The sequence below is a fragment of the Nomascus leucogenys genome, chromosome 22a (assembly GCF_006542625.1).
Source record: "Nomascus leucogenys isolate Asia chromosome 22a, Asia_NLE_v1, whole genome shotgun sequence".
NCBI lineage: Eukaryota > Metazoa > Chordata > Mammalia > Primates > Hylobatidae > Nomascus > Nomascus leucogenys.
The window spans coordinates 70,462,328-70,485,789 of NC_044402.1; the positions used below are offsets into that span (position 1 = coordinate 70,462,328).

A 23,462-nucleotide genomic window follows, 5' to 3' on the forward strand; every position below is an offset into this window, starting at 1 on the left:
TGCCTGCCGCTTTGCACAGTCTTCAGCTATTTCACATGGGCCTATGTGTCATGTTAGCTGGCCAGAAAAGAAGCTTTCTGGGGACCCTACCCTCCTGTTTCTCACTTCCCCTCTCTCCTCTTTTTTTTTTTTGAGATGGAGTCTTACTTTGCTGCCCAGCCTGGAGTGCAGTGGCACAATCTCTACTCACTGCAACCTCCGTCTCCCAGGTTCAAACAATTCTCCTGCCTCAGCACCCCCAGTAGCTGGAATTACAGGCGCACACCACCATACCCTGCTAATTTTTGTATTTTTAGTAGAGATGGGGTTTCCCCATGTTGGCCAGGCTGGTCTCGAACTCCTGACCTCAGGTGATCCATGTGCCTTGGCCTCCCAAAGTACTGGGATTACAGGCGTGAGCCACCACGCCTGGCACCACCCCCAACCCCTGCCTCCTCTTAACCTACTGTTCTGTATGTAACCCAGGGCATGCTGCTGAATGAATAGTCACTATTGAATAGTCACTGTTCTATTTCTTGGTAATTCAGATCAGAAGCTCATGGTGTTTCCCCTGGGTTTATCTGCAGTTCAGAAAAGTGACCCTGACTACATGCTTTGACTATGCCCTTTGCTCACAAAAAGATGATTAGTTTTGATTGTGCAGCATTTGGAATGAAGGAATTTAATCTGGAATGAAGGAACTTTTAAAGGTTGGGGGAATATCACACTGGAACTGTTAAATGACATGCAAACGGGATCTGTGAGAATGGTTTTGATTCTGCTCTGTGTCCTGGTAGGAGACACTAAATAGATCAGGCTCACTACCAATTAGCATCATCTTAATCTTGCCTAACAGTGAAGCAAAGTCACCAAGGATTTGGTGGATTTATCAGCTCCTCCCACAATAGTCCTCTGAGGCTAACACCTCTTGGAACCTAGATCGAAAGAAAGTCCTTTGGTAATGATGTGTCACACATTCTAGTCATCAAAGACACCATTTTCTGGGCCTGAAGTGTTCTGCTGGTTTTTGGAGGAATGACAATCCAATCTCTCATAAGCCGGATTCAGAAAATAGGTCATCGATGTGAGTTGCAGTTATTTTCCTTCCAGCTTTCTTCTGTGCTTGCTTTAGATTGCTTTTCTGCAAAGGACAGATGCAGCTGCCCTGGCTGGTGGGCAGTCGAGGGGGATGACAGCCACTCTGGCTTTGGGCCTCTGTCTGACATCACCCAGATTCCTGGGTCCTCTCAGTTAGCATGTGCCTTTTGTCTGGGTGGTTAAATTTCTCTTGAAGGAGTAGGAGAAATACCCTCTTGAGTATTGCTTTTTACACAGACACACACACACACACACACACACACACACACACACACACACACGGCATAGTTCATAGTCACTTGATTTGCCACCTGCAGTTTATAATAGAATGGACCTGTGGGATTATAAACCACTTTATTTCTGCACAGAATTTCTCAGCTTGAGGCCAAATTGAAGGGCATTAGTCATCAGTAATTTGCAGATGTTTTTAATGTTTTTCACTCAAGAGAGGTTTAAGGCAGCTAAAGCTGAGATAAATTTCCTCATGCTTTGGTGGGGAAATGAAAAATCTGATCATTTAGTTAATCATTTGTAAGAGCTGTGGGTATGTATTGTTCCTTAGTGACTGCAATATCATGACAGATTTGTTAATTTGGTAACATGACAATGTAAACAATAGTAGATAAATTCCATTATGCCATGATTCTTTTCTTCCTCTCAATAGTTTTGTATATTCAAGGTTTAAAATCCATAGAACATTAGAGAAGGAACTTAGAGATCAACCTAGAGATCATTGGATTCCTCTACCAAGCTCTGTCAAAAGCCAGTCCTGAGTCTCTCCCCTGGAGCATCAGGATAAATAGCTAATGCACGGGGGGCTTAATAGGTGCAGCCAACCCACCATAGCACATGTTTATCTACGTAACAAACCTGCACATCCTGCATATGTATCCTGGAACTTAAAATAAAATTAAATTTAAAAAAAAGAAAGAAGAGTACATAATCAGTGGAACCATAAAGGTCAGTTCTAGTGGGAAAATTAGGAAAGGCCTCCTAGAAGAGAAGACATTTGAGCTATACTTGGACAGGCCCTATCTAGCAGTATCCAGCTAGGTGACTTGTGAAGAAGCCAGTTCCTACTCTTACGTCTTTACCGTTGCTATGGTTTGAATGTCCCCTCCAAAGATCATGCTGAAATTTAATTGCCATTGTGAGAAGAAATGGGACCTTTAAGAGGTGACTAGGTCATGAGGGCTCTGCCCTTATGAACGGATTAACGCTGTCATTGTGGGAGACGACTCCTAGTAAAAGGATAAGTTCGGTCTCCTTTTTCTCTCTCTTGAGCTCTCACTCTTGCCCTGTCTCACTATGTGAGACCTTCCACCATGTTATGATGCAGCAAGAAGGCCCTCACCAGATGTGGCCCCTTGATCTTGGACTTCCCAGCCTCCAGAACCATGAGCCAAATAAACTTCTATTGCTTATAAATGATGCAGTCTGTGGTATTCTTTTATAGCAGCAGAAAATGGACTAACACAACTATTTTGCACTTGCTTATGCATTGGTTTGGAATTATTCTCTAATTTGCTCATGGTTGTATGGTATGTGTTTCCTTATTCTGTGTATCTCTGGGTGTTACATTTAATATTTGTACAGATTTCCTCTGACATTTCACAGTTCAGGTTTCTGATTTCTTCTTTCTAAAATCTATTCTCTAGATTTGAAAGCATTCTATTATTTGTGATTCATATATACCATACTATAACATCTAGAAAAAATATTCTGAATAGCATACTGAACAATGGAAATCTTCATCATGAATTTTCTAATGAGTATAAAATGTTGCTGGGCAAGTTTCTATTTAAATCATGCTCGCTAGGCTTGACTAACTGCAGACATTCACAGGGTGCATGCTGCAGAGTGCTTTACTTTCAACAAGGTAAGGCTGTACCTCCATTAGGGACTAATTCAGGGTATTCAACAAGGGATCAGACTAGGCCCATATGGGGTTGTTAAGGAACTAAAACTAGCTCACGAGAAACTCAAATCAGCTCATGAAAAGAGGGGCTGCTTAGAAGAATGCAGTAGGAAATTTCATGGGTTACAAGGACAGACAGCAAAGCTTAGCAGGCCTCAGAGGGCCAAGATGTAGAATTCATAGTGAACCCACTCACTGATCCTCTTTGTCTCACTCTCTCAAGCATGGTCCTTTCAGTTTCTTATTTCTCTGTTTTCTTTTTCTTCTCAGGATGAGCCCCTGTTTCATATGGTTTCTGCTCTCCTATGACTTCAGCACACATCTCTTAAATTTTTTTTAAAAAGATTTATTTTAAAAAATAGAATAACATATGCACTAGCAAAAAACATGACTAAAAATGTATAATAATTTTTAAAAGCATATAAATTTCTCTCTTTTCCAAACTCTCTGATTTTTACTACCTCTCCCTAAAGTTTAAGAGTTTCCTGTGTAGCCTTCTGGAAAAATGTATATAAGGATATACACATACATAGATACATACACACAAATATACACATAAAATGACTAGAAATGCAAATATTCTTTGTATTTACACAAAAGTTGTCCTCCCTATACACTATTCAACACTTTTAAAACAAATCTTAATTATATATTTGGCATTCTTTCCATATTAATTGGCACAAAATTTACCTTTTTTCTTTTTAGTGGTTACATGTGGCTACATTGTATTTAATTTTATGTGACTATTATGATTTATTAGATAATCTCTCCATGACGATGGGCCTCTAGGTTGTATCTGGTTTTCTATTGGAAATAATACTATAGTGAATAATCTTTATGTCTATCTACTACAAGTTTAATAGAGTTTTAGCTCTTACATCTGTTTAATGATTAAAGTTAATTTTTATATGTGGTGTAAGGATAAAGATTCTTTTTTTCTTTTTGCATATTGCTCTACAATTGTTTTAGCACTGCTGAAAAGTTTTCCTTTCCAGTATGTAGAAATATAATTGAATTTAAAATACTGACCTTGTTTGTATCCTGTAATTCTGATAAACTTACTAATTAGTTCTAGTAATATTTTTATAAATTCCATCAGTTTTTTTAATAGATAATCATGTAATCTTCAAATTAAGCCCATTTTACTTCTTCCCCTCTAATCTAGATTTTTAAATTTTCTTTTTCTTGACTTATTATTCTGGCTTCACCACAGTATTCAATATAAATGATGAGAGCAGACATCCTTGGCTTCTGATCTTAAGGTGAAAGCATTCAGTTTTTCACCATTAAGTGTGGTGTTAACTTTAGGTTTTTCCTAGATTCCTGTATCAGATGAAGAAGTTCCTTTCAATTTCTAGTATGTTGAGAGTTTTTTTGTTTTTTTTAAATTTTGGATAAATGTTGAATTTTTTTCAAATGCTTTTTCTGCATCAATCGAGATGATGATTTTCCTTTTATGTTCTGTTAATATGAATCTAAGTGTGCTTTTTTTGATTATATATGTAAAGTAAATGCCTACCAGTAGAATTACAGAGACAAAGAGTATGGGCATTTGGTAGATTTTGACTAATAATTCCTCAAGAAGATTGTTTATACTTTCACTCATGTTGTCTCAGAGTGCTTATTTCTTTTAACAGTATTATCAAACTTTTAAAAATCTTGACAGTATGATAGGAGACAAATGGTATCTCCTTATTTTGATTTGCCGTTTAAAATTGATTAGTGAGATTTAGCATCTTTTATACATTTGAATTTTTTGAGTCTTTTTCTTTTTTATTGTATATATTCTTGATATAATAAGAAAATTAGCTCCTGATGCAAACATTGTCTAGTTGTTTTTTGGAAAAATGTTAGTACTTAAAACAATTCTTTTGGTTGTAGAGACTTTTTTACTTGTATGCAATTCTGTTTATCAATTTTTTTCTTAGGGCTTGTGAGTTTTCTATTCTACTTGAAAATATTTCTTGCCTACACCAAGACTATAATGTATTTAGCTATATTTTTTTAAAATTTTGAGCCACCGTACTCTATTTTGGAGAAAGGAATGAGGTAGCAATCTGGCTTAATTTTTTTTCTAAACAGCCAGCAAGTTAAGCTATTATTATTTATTGAACAGTATTATTTAGTCCATCTTTTGCCTATTGATTTGAAATGTGATTTTTATCATAAACCCTATTTCTTTGTGTATTTGAGTCTCCTTTTGGTTTCTAGTCTAACGATCTGACTAATTTCTACCCCTGTGGCATAATGTTTTAATTACTCTAGCAGTATAACATGTTTTAGTGTCTGGTCAAATTATATTCACTAATTATTCTTTTTAAAAATTTTCATGTTATGTGTTTTTCTTTTTCTTTTTCTTTTTTTTTTTTGAGACTGAGTTTCACTCCATTGCCCAAGGTGGAGTGCAGTGGCGTGATCTCGGCTGTCTGCAACCTACACCTCCCAGGTTTAAGTTATTCTCCTGCCTCAGCCTCCTGAGTAGCTAGGATTACAGGCACCTGCACCACTCCCAGCTAAGTTTTCTGTTTTTAGTAGAGACGAGGTTTCACCATGTTGGCCTGGCTGGTCAAACTCCTGACCTCAAGTGATCCATCTGCCTTGGCCTCCCAAAGTGCTGGGATTACAGGTGTGAGCCACTGTGACCAGCCTTCATGTGTTTAATTTTCTAATGAAGTTTAATATCATTTTGTCAAATTCTTAAAAAAAAACTTAAAGTGGCTGGGTGCGGTGGCTCACGCCTGTAATCCTAGGACTTTGGAAGGCCAAGGCAGGTGGATTGCCTGAGCTCAGGAGTTCGAGACCAGCCTGGGCAACACGGTGAAACCCCGTCTCTACTAAAATACAAAACAATTAGCTGGGCATGGTGGCATGCACCTGTAATCCCAGTTACTTGGGAGGCTCAGGCAAGAAAATTGCTTGAACCTGGGAGGCAGAGGTTGCAGTGAGCTGAGATCATGCCATTGCACTCCAGCCTGGGCCACAGAGCGAGACTCTGTCTCAAAAAAAAAAAAAAATTTACTTTCAGACTAAATTTAGGAAGAATTGACATCTTCACAGTAAGGTTTTCTATCCAAGCATAAGGTATATGGTTTTGGAATTTTTTTGTCTCTTTTCATTTAATCCATTGATTTTAAGATTTTACTTTTATACATTCTGCTCTGTTCTCGTTAGGTTTAGCTTTGGGCATTTTACTCTCTTTAATTCCTATTAAAATGGTGTTTTCTTTCTGGCTGATTACTTTTAACATATAGAAAAATATATTTTGAAATTGCTTGATTTCTATATACTAATTTTATACTCAGCTCCTCAATGAATCAACTTAATTTTTTTCATTGTTAAACTTTGATTTTCCAGGAATAAATCATTCCACTATTTATTTTATTTTCACCATCTTCCCAGTGTTTATTTCTATTCTTTTTTTGTCTAATTGCAGTGGCTAATACTTCAAAAACAATGTAAAATTATGTAGTGTTTGTGAGAGATACTTGTCTTTTTTCTTGATTTTTATTAGCAATGGTTGTAGAAATCCACTATTAACTAAGATGTGGACTTTTGGTTTGAGAGATATGTTTCTGTGCTGTTTAAATGCTAGAAAGGAATTAACCCATTTGAATTTTTCTAATGTTCTAAAAATTAAAACAGATTAAAACTTACCAAATTCATTTTGGATTTCCATTTTTAATGGTGTTTCATACTTTGATATATTAATGGGAAAATCATAGTAATATATTCGCTAATGTCACATTATCTTTGCTAAATTCTAATAGCTGATTTTTTTTCTGTGGTATTATGTTTGTTTTTAATTTTTAGTTTTTGTGGGTACATAATAGGTGTATATATTTATGGGGTACATGAGATTTTGATACAGGCATATAATGCAGAATAATCACATCAGGGTAAATGGGGTATCCCTCACCTCAAGTATTTATCACTTCTTTGTATTACAAACAATCTAATTATACTTTTAGTTATTTTTAAATGTACAATAAACTAGTGTTGATTGTAGTCATCCCTTTGTGCTATCAAATACTAGATCATATTCATTCTATTTTTTTGTACCCATTAAACGTCCCTACTCCCCACCACCACTACCCTTCCCAGCCTCTGGTAACTATCCTTCTACTCTGTCTCCATGAGTTCAATTTTTTTAATATTTAGCTTTCACAAGTAAGTGAGAACATGCAAAGTTTGTCTTTTTGTGCCTGGCTTATTTCACCTAACATAGTTACCTCCAGTTCCATCCATGTTGTTGCAAATGACGGGATCTCATTCTTTTTATGGCTAAATAATATTCCATTGTATATATAAACCTGATTTTACTTTTCCATTTATCTGTTGATGGACACTTAGGTTGCTTCCAAATCTTGGCTATTGTGAATAGTGCTACAATAAACATGGGAGTGCAGATAGTTCTCCAATATGCTGATAACATTTCCTTTGGGGTATACCTAGCAGTGGGATTGCTGAATCATACGGTAGTTTTATTTTTAGTTTTTTGAGGAACCTCCATACTGTTCTCCATAGTGATTGTGTTAATTTATATTCCCACCAACAGTGTACGAGAGTCTACTTTTCTCCACATTCTCACCAGCCATTTGTTATTGCCTATTTTTTTTTTTAATAAAACCCATTTTAACTGGGGTGAGATGATATCTGATTGTAATTTTGATTTACATTTCTCTGATTATTGATTTTGAGCACCTTTTCATAAACCTATTTGCCATTTTTGAGAAATGTCTAGATCATTTGTTCATTTTAAAATCAGATTATTAGATTTTTCTTACAGAGTTGTTTGATCTCCTTATATATTCTCATTATTAATAACTTGTCAGATGGATAGTTTGCAAATATTTTCTCTCATTCTGTGGGTTGTCTCCTCACTTTGTTCATTATTTCCTTTGCTGTTCAGAAGCTTTTAAACTTGATGTGATCCCATTTGTCCATATTTGCTGTGGCTGCCTGTGCCTGTAGGGTATCACTCAAGAAATCATTGCCCAGACCAATGTCCTGGAGAGTTTCTCCATTGTTTTCTTTCAGTAGTTTCATAGTTTGAGATCTTAGATTTAAGTCTTTAATCCATTTAGATTTTATTTCGTTCATTTGCATATGGATAACCAATTTTCCCAGTACCATTTATTGAGGAGCGTGTCCTTTCCTCAGTATATGTTTGTGGCAGCTTTGTCAAATAAGAGTTCACTGTGAATGCACTGATTTGTTTCTGGGTTCTCTATTCTGTCCTATTGGTCTATATATCTGTTTTTATGCCAGTGCCATGCTGTCTTGGTTACTATAGCTCTGTAGTATAATTTGAAGTTAGGTAAAGTGATTCTTCTAGTTTTGTTTGTTTTGCTCAGGATAGCTTTGGCTATTCTGGGTCTTTTGTGGCTCCATATACATTTTAGGATATTTTTTCTATTTATGTGAAGAATGACTTGGTATTTTGATACGGAATGCATTGAATCTGTAGATTGCTTTGGGTAGTATGGACATTTTAACAATATTGATTCTTTCAAGCTATGAACATGGAATATCTTTCCCTTTGCTTGTGTGTCCTGTTCAATTTCTTTCATCAATGTTTTATAGTTTTCGTTGTAGAGATCTTTCATTTTTTGGGTTAATTCCTAGATATTTTATTTGTAGCTATTGCAAATGGGATTACTTTCTTGATTTCTTTTTCCAATTGTTTGCTATTGGCATATAGAAATGCTACTGATTTTTGTATGTTGATTTTGTATCCTGAAACTTTACTGAATTTATCAGTTCTAATAGTTTTTTAATAGTGTTTTGTTTTTTCCAAATATGAGATCATACCGTCTACAAACAAGGCTAATTTGACTTCTTCCTTTCCATTTTGGATGCCTTTTATTTCTTTCTCTTGTCTGATTGCTCTAGCAAGGAATTCCAGGACTATGTCGAGTAACAGTGGTGAAAGTCGGCATCCTTGTCATATTCCAGATATTAGTGGAAAGGCTTTCAATATTTCCCCATTCAGTATGTGGGTCTGTCATATGCAACTTTTATTGTATTGAGGTATGTTCCTTCTATACCCAGTTTTTTAGGTGTTTTTATCATGAAGGGATGTTGAGTTTTATCAAATGCTTTTTCAGCATGAACTGAAATGATCATATGATTTTTGTCCTTCATTCTGTTGATATGATGTATCACATTGATTGATTTGCATATGTTGAAACATCCTTGCATTCCTGGGATAAATCCCACTTGGTCAGGATGAATAATCTTTTTAATGTATTGTTGAATTTCGTTTGCTAGTATTTTATTGAAGAGTTTTGCTTCTATGTTCATCAGGAATATTAGCCTGTAGTTTCCTTTTTTTGATGTGCCTTTTTCAGGTTTTGGTATCAGGCTAATACCAGCCTCATAAAATGAGTTTGAAAGTATTCCCTCTTCCTCTATTTTTCAGAATAGCTTGAGTAGGATTGGCATTAGTTCTTCTTTAAATGTTTAGTAAAATTCAGCAGTGAAGCCATCAGGTTCCAGGATTTTCTTTGTTGGGAGACTTTTTTATGGCTTTGATCTCATTACTTGTTATTGGTCTATTTAGGTTTTGGGTTTCTTCATGGTTCAATCTTGGTAGGTTGTATATGTCTAGGAACTTGTCCATTTATTCTAGATTTTTCCAATTTATTGATATATAGTTACTCATAGTAGCCACTAATGATCATTTGGATTTCTGTGGTATTGGTTGTAATGTCTCCTTTTCATCTCTGATTATATTTATTTGAGTTGTCTTTTTTTTTTTAAGTCTGGCTAAAGGTTTGTCAATTTTATCTTTCTTTTCAAAAAACAAACTTTTTGTTTCCTTGACTTTGGTATTGTTTTCTTCATTTCAATTTTCTTTCTTTCTGCTCTGATCTTTATTATTTCTTTTCTGCTAGTAATTTTGGTTTTGGTTTGCTCTTGCTTTTCTAGTACTTTTTTTTTTTTTTTTTTTTTTTTTTTGAGATGGAGTCTTGCTCTGTCTCCCAGCCTGTAGTGCGGTGGCACAATCTTGGCTCACTGCAACCTCTGCCTCCTGGGTTCAAGCAATTCTCCTGCCTCAGCCTCCTGAGTAGCTGGGAGTACAGGTGTGTGCCAGCATACCTGGCTAATTTCTGTATTTTAGTAGAGACAGGGTTTCACCATGTTGGCCAGGCTGGTCTCAAACTCTTGACCTCAGGTGACCTGCCTGCTTCGTCCCAAAGTGCTGGGATTACAGGTGTGAGCCACTGTGCCCAGCCACTTTTCTAGTTCTTTAACATGCATCATTAAGTTATTTATTTGAAGTTTTTCTACTTTTTTTGGTTGTAGGCACTTATAGCTATAACCATTCCTCTTAGCACTGCTTTCACTGTATCCCATAGGTTTTGGTATGTAGTGTTTCTGTTATCATTTACTACAATACACTTTTAAGTTTCCTTCTTAATTTCTTCATTGACCCACTGGTCATTCAGGAACATATTGTTTAATTTCCATGTGTTTGTACAGTTTCCAAAATTCCTATTGTTATTGATTTCTAGTTTTAATCCATCATGGTTGGAGAAGATACTTGATATAATTTCAATTTTTTTGAATTTTTTAAGATTAATTTGGTGGCATAATATATGATCTATCCTTGGGAGTGATATATGTGCTGGGGAAAATGTGTATTCTGCAGCCATTGTATGAAACGTTCTGTAACTATCTATTAAGTCCATTTGGTCTGTGATGCAGATAAAGTCCAATGTTTCTTTGTTGATTTTCTGTCTGGATGATCTGTTTGATGCTTAAAGTGAGGTGTTGAAATAGCTAGTCTCTAGCTATTAATTTATTGGAGCCTCTCTTTAGCTCTAAAATTTACTTTACATATCAGAGTGCTTCAGTGTTAGGTGCATATATTTACATTTGTTATATCGTCTTCCTGAAGTAACCCCTTTGCCATTATATAATGACCTTCTTTGCCTCTTTGTATAGTTTTTGTCTTGAAATCTATTTTGTCTAATGTAAGTATAGCTACTTCTGCTCTTTTTTGGCTTCCATTTGCATAGAATATCTTTTTTTCATCCAAATAGAAGCCCAAAGTAGTTTAGTTTCAGTCTATGTATGCCTTGATAAGTGAAATAGGTTTCTTGTAGGCAACAGATCATTAGGTCATTAAAAAATCTATTCAGCCACTCTGTCTTTTGATTGGAGAGTTTAGTTCAATTATTTCAATATTATTATTGATAAGGACTTAATTCTGCCATTTTGTCATTTGTTATATTTTTTGATTGTGTTTGTGGTTATCTCTTCTTTCTTTCCTTTTTTTCTTTTTAGTGAAGGTGATTTTCTCTAGGTATGTTTTGATTACGTTTTACTTTTTGTGTATGTGTTATGTTTTTTGATTTGCAGTTACCATGAGGCTTGCAAATAATATCTTATAATCCATTATTTTATTAATAAACTAATGATAGTGATTTCATAAGCAAACAAGCAAAGCAAAATTAATGAGAACTCTACACTTTAACTTCATCTCCCTGCTTTTTGGCTGTTTATATCTTATTGTACTGTCTGTATCTTGAAAAGTTGCTGTAGTTATTATTTTTGATCAGTTCATCTTTTAGTCTTTCTAGATACGTGTAGTTTACACACCACAATTAGTGTTATAATATTCTGTGTTTTTCTGTGTGCTTACTATTGCCAGTGAGTTTTGTACCTTCAAATAATTTATCCTTGCTTTTTGACATCCTTTTTTTCAGATTGAAGAACTCCCTTTGGCATTTATCGTAGGTCAGGTCTAGTGCTGATCAAATCCCTCAGCTTTTGTCTGTCTGGGAAAGTCTTTATTTTTCCTTCCTGTTTGAAGGATATTTTGGATGGATATACTACTCTAGGATAAAAGTTTTTCCTTCAGCAATTTAAATATGCCATGTCACTCTCTCCTCCTCAGTAAAGTTTCTACTGAGGAGTCTGCTGCCAGATGACTGGAGCTCCTTTGTATGTAATTTGTTTCATTTCTCCTGCTGCTTGTAGGATCTTTTCTTTATTTTTCGCCTTTTGCAGTTTGATTACTAAATGTCTTAAGGTGGTTTTCTTTGGGTTAAATCAGCTTGGTGTTCTATAATCTTCTTGTACTTGAATATTGATATCTTTCTCTAGGTTTAGGAAGTTCTCTGTTATTATCCCTTTGAATAAACATTCTACCCCTTTCTCTCTTTCTACCTTCTCTTTAAGGCCATTAACTCTTAGATTTGCCCTTTTGAGGATGCTTTCTAGATCTTATGGGTGTGAGTTCTTTTTTTATTATTCATTTTTCTTTTTTCTACTCTGACTTTATATTTTCAAATAGCCTGTCTTGAAGCTCACTAATTCTTTCTCCTGCTTGATCAATTCTGCTGTTGAGACTCTGATGCATTCTTTTGCATGTCAGTTGAATTTTTCCATGCCAGAATGTCTGCTTGATTGTTTTAAATTATTTCAATCTCTACTAAATTTATCTGATAGGATTCTGAATTCCTTCTCTGTGTTATCTTGAATTTTGTTGAGTTTCCTCAAAGCAGCTATTTTGAATTCTCTGTCTGAAAGGTCAGATATTTCTGTCTCTCCAGGATTGGTCCCTGATACCTTATTTAGTTTATTTGGTTAGGTCATGTTTTCCTGGATGGTCTTGACATTTGTGGATGTTTCTTGGTGGCTAGGCATCAAAGAGTTAGGGATTTATTGTGTTCTTCACAGTCTGGGCTTGCTTGTACTTGTCTTTTTAGGAAGGCTTTCCAGGTATTCAAAGGGACATGAGTGTTGTGATCTAAGTTTTTGGTCACAGCAGCAATATCTGCACATCAGGGGCACCCCAAGCCCAGTAACACTGTGGCTCTTGCAGACTCATATAGGTACCACCGTGGTAGTCTTAGATAAGATCTGGAAGAATTCTCTGGATTGCCAGATAGAGATTCTTGTTCTCTTCCCTTATTTTCTCCCAAACAAATAGAGTCTCTCTCTCTCTCTCCCTCTCTCTCTTTGCTGAGCTGCCTAGAACTGGGAGAGGGGTGACAGAAGTACCCCTATGGCCACCACCATTGGGACTATGCAGAGTCAGACCTGAAGCCAGCACAGTACTGGGTCTTGTCCAAGGCCTGCAGTGACCACTGCCTGGCTACTGCCTACATTCACTCAAGGCCCTAGGGCTCTACAGTCAGCAGGTGATGAAGACAGCTAGGCTTGTGTTCTCCCCTGTAGGGCAGCAAGTTCCCGCTGGTCCTACATGGGCTCAGTGATGATGTCTGGAAGCCAGGGCCTCAGTCAGAAACCTAGGGATGTACCTGGTGCTCTATTATACTGAGGCTGAGCTGGCACCCAAGCCACAAGACAAAGTCCTTCCCACTCTTCCCTCCCCTTTCCATAGCAGAGGAGTCTCCCTGTGGCCACCACCCAGGCCACAGCAAAAACGCCTGACTACAGCCAATGTTCATTCAAGGCCCAAATGCTCTTCAGTCAGCTTATGATGAATGCTGCCAGGCCTGGGACTCTCCCTTCAGGGTAGTAGGCTTCCCCAACCCCTGGCCCAGGACAGGTCCAGAAATGCCATCCAAGAGCCAAGGCCTAGAACTGAGGACCCCAAGAGCCCACTTGGTGCTGTACCCTACTGTGGCTGAGCTGCTGCCTAAGCTGTAAGACAAAGTCTCCTTTACTCTTTTCTGTCCTTTTCTCAAGCAGGAGTCCCTCCCCATTGCTATCACAGTTAGGTAAGTCACACCTGAGGCCAGCATGTCTTTGAATCTTACCCAAGGCCTGCTGCAAATACTGCCTGGGTACCACCGCTGAATATTCAGGGCCCAAGTGCTCTTATTAGCAAGTGTTGAAACCTGTCAGGACTGGGTCCTTCCCTTTAAGGCAGCAGGTTTCCTTCTGGCCCAGGGTGTGCCTAGAAATATCATAGAGGAGATAGAGCCTCAGGACTCTTCCTGGTGCCCTGTCCTACTGTGACTGAGCTGGTATCCAAGTTGCAAGACAAAGTCCTCTTTACTCTTCCCTCTCCTCTCCTCAAGCAGAAGGAAAGAGTCTCTTCTGGAGCTGTGAGCTGCACTGCCTGGGGTTGGAAGAGGGATGGCACAAATACTCCCTTGGCCCTGGTTGATGTGTTACTAGGTTGCATACCCACCAAGTCCACTGGCTTTGAGCCCAGGACAGCATCAGGACTTGCCCAGGAATTGCAGTCTTTGTGGCCTAGACTACTTTTCAGATTTCTTTAGAACCCCAGAGCAATTTAGTTCACGGTGGTGAGGCTTGCCAGAACTCAAGTTCCTATCACTGGGAGGTGCAATTTCCCCCTGGCTAGGTTGTTCTAAAGGCTTCCTCCATGGGTGCTGGCTGAGTTCTGCCTGGTGTTACTTTCCACTGTGACAGGGCAGTACTGAGTTCCAGTGCAAAGCTCCCCAATCACTGTGCTCTCCGTCCCGCAAGTGCACAGATTATCTCTGTGCCACATGGCTGCAGCTGGGAGATTGGCGGAAGGGTGGCATCAGCAATTCAAGATTGTCTTTCCTACTCTCTTCAGTGTCTCTTTCAGTAATATGAAGTTAAAACCAGGTATTGTGATCACTCATCTGATTTTAGGTTCTTATGAAGGTGCTTTTTTGTGTGGATAGTTTTTCAGTTTGGTATTCCTATAGGGAGGACTATCAGTGAAAGCTTCTGTTTGGTTATCTTGCTCTGCCTCTAACCCAAGATTCTCCTATTGGCTGATTTTTAATTTAGTATTTTTATACAGGTATTCTTAAGTGAGGTTGATTATAGTTTTATTTTTCTGTGCTACTTTTATCATGTTTTGGTAGGAATATTTTGTTATTTTACTCTAAGTGATTTGAAGCTTTTCCTTCATGACCTGGAAAACATAAATAGCATTGGAATTATGTGTTCTTTGAAGGTCTGGAAGAATTTATTGTTAAAACCATCTGAGCTTGTGGCTTTTTGAGGGCTAGCTCTTTTTTTTAATATTCTGAATTTTTTCCATTATTATATGTCTACTTAAGTTTTCTATTTCCTTTGGGTTCAATTTTTGTTATTTGTATTTATCTAAGCATTCATTTTATAATTATAATTACAAAAAATCTTTATAATTTACTTATTTGGCGATTTTCAAAGTAGTCATAATTTTTAAATTTCTTATGCATCTTTTTCTTTTCTATTTTTGTTTTTCTCTTTTTCTTGATTAATCTATTTTATCTATTTTGTTGTTTTGTCCCCAGAGAGCTACATCTTTAATTTAGTTATATATTCTACTGTTTTTCTGTTTTCTAACTCATCAATTTTTGCTTTTATTTTTTCTTCTTCTTTCCTTATGCTTATTTTATTTATTTCTACCTTTTTGAATAGAATATTTAAAAAATTTAATTATAATTTGCTCAGTAAAATATTTAATTCTATAAGGTTTTGTTTTCAGCCCAGCTTCTTAAGTTTTTTGCTTGATAGTATCTTCAATATTTTTATTTTTATATACTCTGATATTTCAGTTTTAACTTTTTGTTTTATATCAAGACCTAAAAGAGTTTTAATATTCTCACATGGCTAGGTTTCTTCTTTCTATTATTAATATTTAGTTTTATTGTAGTGTGGTCAGGGAAGATTGTTCAAATTTCATTTTCTTGGAATGTATTGAGGCTTTACTTTGTGGCTTAATGTATTCCTTATTTTTAAAATTAAAATATCCCATTAGTGCTTGAAAATAAGTTTTATGTTAAATATGCACTTATTGATGTGCATCTAATGGGTTAATCTTTTTATTGTATCATATATTTCTTATTGTCACCTTGTTCTGTCATAGCTGACAATGTCTTTTACTATTATTGTGTTTTGTTTATTTCTTCTATAAGTTTATGCTTTTATGAATTTTGACACATTGTTTTTGATACTGAAGGATTTATGACATTTATAAGCTTATTGATTTAAATTCTGCCCATTCTAACAGTATATAGAATAGTAGCTGGTGCCTAGTAATTGCTCCATTACTATTGTTGAATGTAAAATAACCCTTTATGTTCTTTGATAGTTTTTAACTTTACTCTTTTCTGATATTAATATTATGACTCTTTTTGGTTTTGTTTTCATTTACCTGGTTTATCTTTGACTTCTTTTTTTTTACTTTTAAAGTTTCTGAGTCATAGACTCTTGAACAGTTTGCTTTAGATGTGGATATCTATAGATCGGTTTTTTCTATGTTTTGACCTTATTAAAGAATCTTATGTTTATTGATACAATAGATATTTACCTCTGTTTTTAATGTCCCCCTCACCACCACCTCCGCTCGTCCTCTCTTACTCCACAGATTGTCTTTTTGTTGTTTGATGTTTGCATGTGTGTTCATATGAGTAAGTGTGCTTTTTTTGTTGTTATGTCAAAGACTTATAGTCTATTTTTAGGGCTGTTAGAGATTTGATAACTTTATAGTGGTTTTAGCATCCATTTAGCAATTTATCAATGATCTATTGCCTACTTACTGAAATTAGTGAGAAAATTAACATACATATTTTCTTATTATTAATATTGTCTTTTTGCTTGGTTACCTTAATTTTAAAGAGGATATTTAAATCTCAGTTTCTTAATTTAGCATCTAAAAAGTAAAGAAAAGTGAGGAAATTTCACTCTTATTTTTCTCTCTGTTTAATTTGATTATTCACTTTTATTTTTGAAATATATAACATTTCCCTTTTGTAAACATACTTCACACTGTTGATTAGCTTTATTTCTAGGTATAAATGGGTTCAGTTCTTCTTATCAGACTTTTTACTAGGGATTCACATTTATCTCTTGGTTAGCTGGATTTTGGAATCATGTGACTTTTTCAGGAAGGGCTCAAGCTGTTGCATGTCTGAAAGTGTCTGTTGTTGTCTTTATACTTCAACAACAGTTTGGCTGAATATAAAAATATTTGCTCATACTTTTTTTCCCTTCGGAACTTTGTACATTCTGGACATGATGGCTCATGCCTGTCATTGCATCACTTTGAGAGGCCAGGGTGGGAGGACCACTTGAGCCCAGGAGTTCAACACCAGCCTGGGCTGTTAGGAAGACCCTATCTTTACAAAAAATAAAAAAATTTAGCCAGGTGTGGTAGTGTGCACCTGTGGTCCCATCTACTCCAGAGGCAGAGGTGGGAGGATTGCTTGAGCCTGGGAGGTTGAGGCTGCAGTGAGCCATGATTGTGCCACTGCACTCCAGCCTAGACAACACAGCAAGACCTTGCCTCAAGAAAAAAAAAAAGAGCTTTGTTCATATACATGGTTTACATGTTTTTCTGGTTTTGAATGTTAATTGGAGAGAAACCTGAGCTTTTGTTTTATTTGCGTTTATTTGGTTTTGGTTTTGTGTGCGTGTGTGTGTGTGTGTGTGTGTGCATCCTATTGTATTCGTCAGTGTTCTCTAGAGGGACAGAACTAATAAGATATATGTATATATGAAAGGGAGCTTATTAAGGAGAATTGACTCACATGATGACAAGGTAAAGCCATCTGCAAGCTGAGGAGCAAGGAAGTCAGTGGTAATCAGTCCAAGTCCCAAAACCTCAAAAGTAGGGAAGCCGACAGTGCAGCCTTCAGTCTGTGGCCAAAGGCCTGAGAGTCCCTGGCAAACCACTGGTGTAAGTCCAAGAGTGCAAAAGCTGAAGAACTTGGAGTCTGATGTTTGAGGGCAGGAAGCATCCAGCACAGGAGAAAGATGAATTCCAGAAGACTCAGCAAGTCTAGCCCTTCTGCGTTCTTCTGCTTGCTTTATCCTAGCCGCTCTGGCAGCTGATTAGATGGTCCCACCTAGATTGAGGGTGGGTCTGCTTCTCCCAGTCCACTAACTCAAATGGTAATCTCCTTTGGCAACACCCTCACAGACACATCCAGTGATATGGACAGGAGACAGGGAAATACTAGGTAGAGGAGGGCAGTCACCTGGCAAAGACCCCACCCACAGGCATGGAAACCCATGGCCCTAATGGGAAGAGGCATTCTGTTTTCATTCCCAAAAGTTGCCTTTTGGCATGCCACGCCCTCCTATCCTGTACCCATATAAACCTCAAACCCCAGGCTCCACAGAAGATGAGAAGAACAGAAGAATGGCAGAACAGCACAGCAGAGAGAAGAGAAGGAGCATCTGAACACCAAGAGGAATTCAGCTTGGGGTGGTTGGAGAAGAGATCTGCCACTGGACAGCGAAACTTCAGGGGAAGAGCATCTTCCCACCCCATCCCCATCCATCCCACTGAGAGCCACCTCCACCGCTCAATAAAATCCCCGCATTCACCATCGTCAAGTCTGTGCGACCTGATTCTTCCTGGACACTGGACAAGGGCCTGGGTACTGAGGGCAGTGAGCTGGTTAACACTTAAGCCATCTGTGGACAGCAAAGCTAAAAGAATGCACTGTAACACATGCCCACTTGGGCTTTGGGAGTCTTAGGTACCCACCTCTAGATGCTAACATGGGTCTGGAGCCCCCAAGGCGCTCACCCCAGATCCTGCACCTGCCTGTCTACATGCTCCCCCTCCCATAAGGAGTTTGCGCAGGCACACAGCCAAACAGTCAAGCCACACTCCTGTAGCATGTCCTGTGAGAGGGGTCAGGGAACTCTGCCGTTTCACCAGGAACAATAATTTGGATCTTTTAATCCAAGCAAGTTGACACTCAATATTAATCATCACACATACACCTAAAAAATTATTTCTCTACCTTGATGTTCAGTGATTTTAACAGGAAATATTTGTTTTTCTGAGAGTTGTTCATTTTTCCCTCAGATTTGTGGGTTTCTGAGTGTTAGGGGCAGCCACAGTTGGTGGAAATCAGCTTTACTCTTCTTTCTGAAATGTCATTTAATGTGCATATTAGGGTCATTCCACCTGATAGGAGGCAACTCCTACAACATAGCTTTGGAAATGTTCCTCATTTTAGAATAGAGCCTGATTATTTCTCCTACTTCCTTTTAAGAGCTTAGTATTGGCCAGGTGTGGTGGCTCATGTCTGTAATCCCAGCACTTTGGGAAGCTGAGTCTGGAGGATCACTTTAGCCCAGGAGTTTGAGACTAGCGTGGGCAACACAGCAAGACCCTGTCTTTACTCTCTACCCCGCCAAAAAAATTAGGCGGGCGTGGTAGCACATACTTGTGGTCCCAGCTATCAATACTTGGGAGGCTGAGATATGATTGCTTGAGCCCAGAAGGTTGAGGCTACAGTGGGCGGTGATCACACCACTGCACTACAGCCTGGGTGACAGAGTGAGAGCCTGTCTCAAAAAAGCCTAGTGTTGAGTAATACACGTAAAAAGTTCTTAATAAATTCTTACTGAATGTATAAGTGAATGAACCTAGACTCATTTTCCTGCTGCTGTCTTTCCTTCTCTGTCCATTTTTCTCTGAACAGAGATGAAACTGCCTTTGCAGAAATTGTATCAGTGAGAAAATTATGGCAGTGGGGGAGATTTGATCTAGCTAACCCCTCTAGTGCTGTTAGCCTTCAAGCTGCCTTCAGTTATTCCTGGGTTAACTTTAGGAGACATTTAGTTTATAATTCAAATGATAATAGCCCTTCCCCAAAACTCAGCTGCCTTTGCAAAGCTAATGAGAGAGCACCAGGCTAGGAGAAGGAGAGGAGCCTGAATTCTGCTAAGGGGTAGACTTACCTGATTGCCAGCCATTGTTTCGGAGGTCACAAGATATGCATCTTCCCCAATTACTCCTGCAGATAACATCACTATTTTTGAACCTAGGATTGGTCTTTTGAGATATCATTTCAGGTTTTTTTTTTTTTTTTTAACATGTCTAACACCTGGCTCCACCTGGATGGCCAACTCCTCCTGTGGCCCCACCCAACAGCAACTCAGAGCAAGAGGACAGCCTCAACTCCCTGTGATTTCATCTCTGACCCAACCAATCAGCAGGAAGTGCCCAGTGCCTCACCACTCCCACCTCTTCCTTCAAACTGCCTTTGAAAAACCCCTAACCTTCAAGCTTTCAAGGAGATTGATTTGAGTAATAACTCCATCTCCCACATGGTATGGCCGGCCTCATGTCAAACTTTCTTTACTGCAATGCCATGAATTGATTTTGTTTATGCAGTAGGCAGAAAGAACCCATCCAAGGCAGTTACAGGGAGTGTTGCTGAGATTTTTCAATATTTTTTTCCTTCACCATCTGGCAAATCCCATCACACTCTGGGAGAAGAGAGTGAACTGCTTGAGCACTGATTCCTGGGATCTTCTCTCTCTCATTTTCACTGAATGCTACTCTTCAAAGATTATGGCATGAAGTTATATCCCTTCTTTTGTTTAATTACTGCTAGTATATTTTTATTTGTTTGCTGGATTTCATGTTTCAATTTTAGTGTTGTTCATTCATTTGGTTTTAGGGAAAGGAGGTACTTGACTTCACTTTGCCATCTCACCCCAGAAGTCATAAAAATTTTTGAAATAAATTTGGAACCTCCAGAGCAGAGCTCAGTTTCTTCTTCCTCCTTATATTTCTTGTCAAACCTAGTGTAGCTTGAATGGAATCGGCGCTTATTAACTGTTTACTGAATGTATAAGTAACATTTCACAGTAATTTTGGCTAATTTATGACCCGTTTTTGAAAGAAGGGTAGATGGTATATAATCACCTTGAAAAAAGTATAATTTCTGATTAATCTTAAGAGGCAATGGGCAAAGCAGCAAGGAATGAGCAGTAAGACGTGGGAGAATCAGCCACACGTCAGACTGAGCATGTTTAGTGCTCACTGCAACCCTGAAGAATTGAGCTCATCTAGGCCAGGTGCGGTGGCTCACACCTGTAATCCCAGCACTTTGGGAGGCCGAGGCGGGCGGATCACGAGGTCAGGAGATCAAGACCATCCTGGCTAACATGGTGAAACCCCTTCTCTACTAAAAATACAAAAAATTAGCCGGGTGTGGTGGCAGGCACCTGTAGTCCCAGCTATTCGGGAGGCTGAGGCAGGAGAATGACGTGAACCCGGGAGGTGGAGCTTGCAGTGAGCCGAGATCATGCCACTGCACTCCAGCCTAGGTGACAGAGCGAGACTCCATCTCAAAAGAAAAAAAAAGAGAATTGAGCTCATCTATTGCTTTTGACCTAATGTGGGAAATAAACTCCTAGGGCCTCTGAAAAGATACAGGTGAATAATCAGAAATTTATCAGGATCACCTTTCTCCTTTGGGTTCTTTTTTTCCTTCTTCACTAATCACATCAGTTTTAAGGGCACCATGTGAAATTTCATTTTTAATTCCTTTTATTGCTAACCTCAAGGCCCACTTTAGACTATTCTTCATTTTCCCTCCAGGCCTTTCACTGGCTGCTTAAGGGCAGTCCACCCAGCTAGTTAATGCATGTTTCTCTCTTCTTTAATGTGACTCTGTTTATCCTAGGGCAGACGTAGCTTCATGCCAGTGGGCAGTTTCTTTTCAGGGACAAGATGAGAAAGATCACAGAGCTTTGTAGTGATGAGTGGTTTTGTTCATATCAGTTTCTGCCTGTTGATATTCTCTTTTCCTCCTTCAGGAGGAAGGAACAAGAGTTGGGCGGGAAGAAGAAAGTCATTTGTATTCTTCTATTGATTTTTCTTGTACCATTCAGCAGTTCAGTAGTTTTTCGTAACTACAGCTCTGCATTTAGTGGCAGTTTGGGCTGGGACATCAGCCATATTGTGGGACTGACTGTATTTCAGTAAGCAAGAAGTGGATTGGGAAGGTGAATTTCTGACAATATGAGTGTGGGTGCTTTAAATTTACTTCTTTTCACTCAAGTTATCTAACATAGAGCGAGGATAAAAAAAGAAGAAATGTGAGTCAAACGCCTGGTTGTTTTTTGTTGGTCTTATGTTAGTGGTTTACTGTTTCTTACACAAGCAAAGTGCTCACCCACATAGACTTTGTAAGTTTTTAGAGTAGTCTCAGGGTGGTGGTGGGGAAATGCTTCAGGGAGATGGGATTCACCATGTGTATGAATACCAGAATATATACTGTTACAGGTTAACTACATAGATTTTTTAAAAACTTTATTATGGAAATGGAAAAACATACAAAAGTAAACATAATCACGCAACCCCGTATACTCAACTTCAATAATTATCCCCCCATGACCAATCTTGTTTCATGTGTGCCCATTGTTATTTTCTTCTTTCCTATGTTATTCCAGACATATCATTTCATTATGTATTGTTAAAAGATAAGGACACTTTTATGTTTTTGAGACGGAATCTCCCACTGTCGCCTGAGCTGGAGTGTAATGGCGCGATCTTGGTTCGCCGCAACCTCCGCCTCCTGGGTTCACACTATTCTCCTACCTCAGCCTCCTAATCCAGCCTGTAAACTGGGATTACAGGCACAAACCACCACATCTGGCTAATTTTTTGTATTTTTAGTGGAGACAGGGTTTCACTATATTGGCCAGACTGGTCTCGAACTCCTGACCTCATGATCCACCTGCCTCAGCCTTCCAAAGTGCTGGGATTACAGGCATGAGCCACCAAGCCTGACCCAAGGACACTTTTAACAAACATAACCACAAATACAGTTATTGAGATGGAAGGTCAAGTTCTCTTGACTCTTTCGCAAGTGGGAACTGGAGTGCACCGGCTCTGGGTCCAGCCGGCCACTTTGGCACTGGCAGTGACAAACTTAACTTACTGTAACCCACTGGGCTCAACCCCTCATGGGAAGGAGCATGCAGGCAAGTGGGTGCCTGGGCCAGGGCAAGTACTTTTGGGCTCTGGCCCCATGGCAGTGTCTAGGGGTGTGTTACAATTAATGCTCTTTTAGCTTTGCTGCCTGTGGACAGCTTAAGTGTTAAAGAGCTCAGTGAAGAGTCAGTGTGACAGCCTTTTTGGGTTCCTGCACCCAGTACATCCTGAATTCTTGTCCAGAGTCCAGGAACAATCAGGTCACACAAAAGTTTTGAAAGGTGATGAATGTGGAGGATTTTATTGAGCAGTGAAAACTGTTTAATACACTGAGAAGTGACCCTCAGCATCAGCAGAGCTGGAAAGGGGATGGAGCAGGAAGAGGGTGATCTTTCCCTGAAGCCCAGCCGCCTGTGGCTGGGCTCCTCTCCAAAGTCATCCTGTCTGAAGTTAAGCCACATCTATCCGTAGTGTCCAGTGTTCAGTTGCTGCTTCTGTCAATGTTCAGCTGCTTCTTTACCAGCTGAGGTCTAGGGTTTATCTGGACACAGGATAGGAGGGGCGAGGCGGGCCAAAAAGGCAATTTTGGGCAGGAAAACAGGGATAACTTCTCATTTAGGGCCCTGGTTTCCAGGCTTGAGGGTGGGGCCTTTGCCCGGGAACCATCCTTTTCTACCCAGTATTTCCCTACCTCCTGTCTGTATCATTATCACAACTAAAACATAATTAACAATATTTTCTTAATATCATCAGATAACGAGTCAGGGTTCTAATGATCTCATAAATGTTACAATTTTTTAGCTTAATGGTGTGAAACCACATTTTCTGTCACATTTGATATGTATTTTAAGCTTCTTTTAATCCTGA

General features: G+C 38.4%; 1 protein-coding gene across 2 annotated transcripts in view; it reads left to right on the forward strand.

The window, feature by feature from the left end:
• The first annotated feature begins 914 nt into the window (after positions 1-914).
• Positions 915-23,462, forward strand: part of MYO3B (myosin IIIB) — a 503,395-nt gene continuing 480,847 nt past the window's right edge. For both annotated transcript variants that reach the window (XM_003254238.4, XM_003254240.4), the window contains exon 1: positions 915-1,063. In XM_003254238.4, the coding sequence (XP_003254286.2) occupies positions 1,062-1,063 (2 nt within the window). In that variant the 5' untranslated portion in view covers positions 915-1,061. The remainder of the gene's footprint in view (positions 1,064-23,462) is intronic.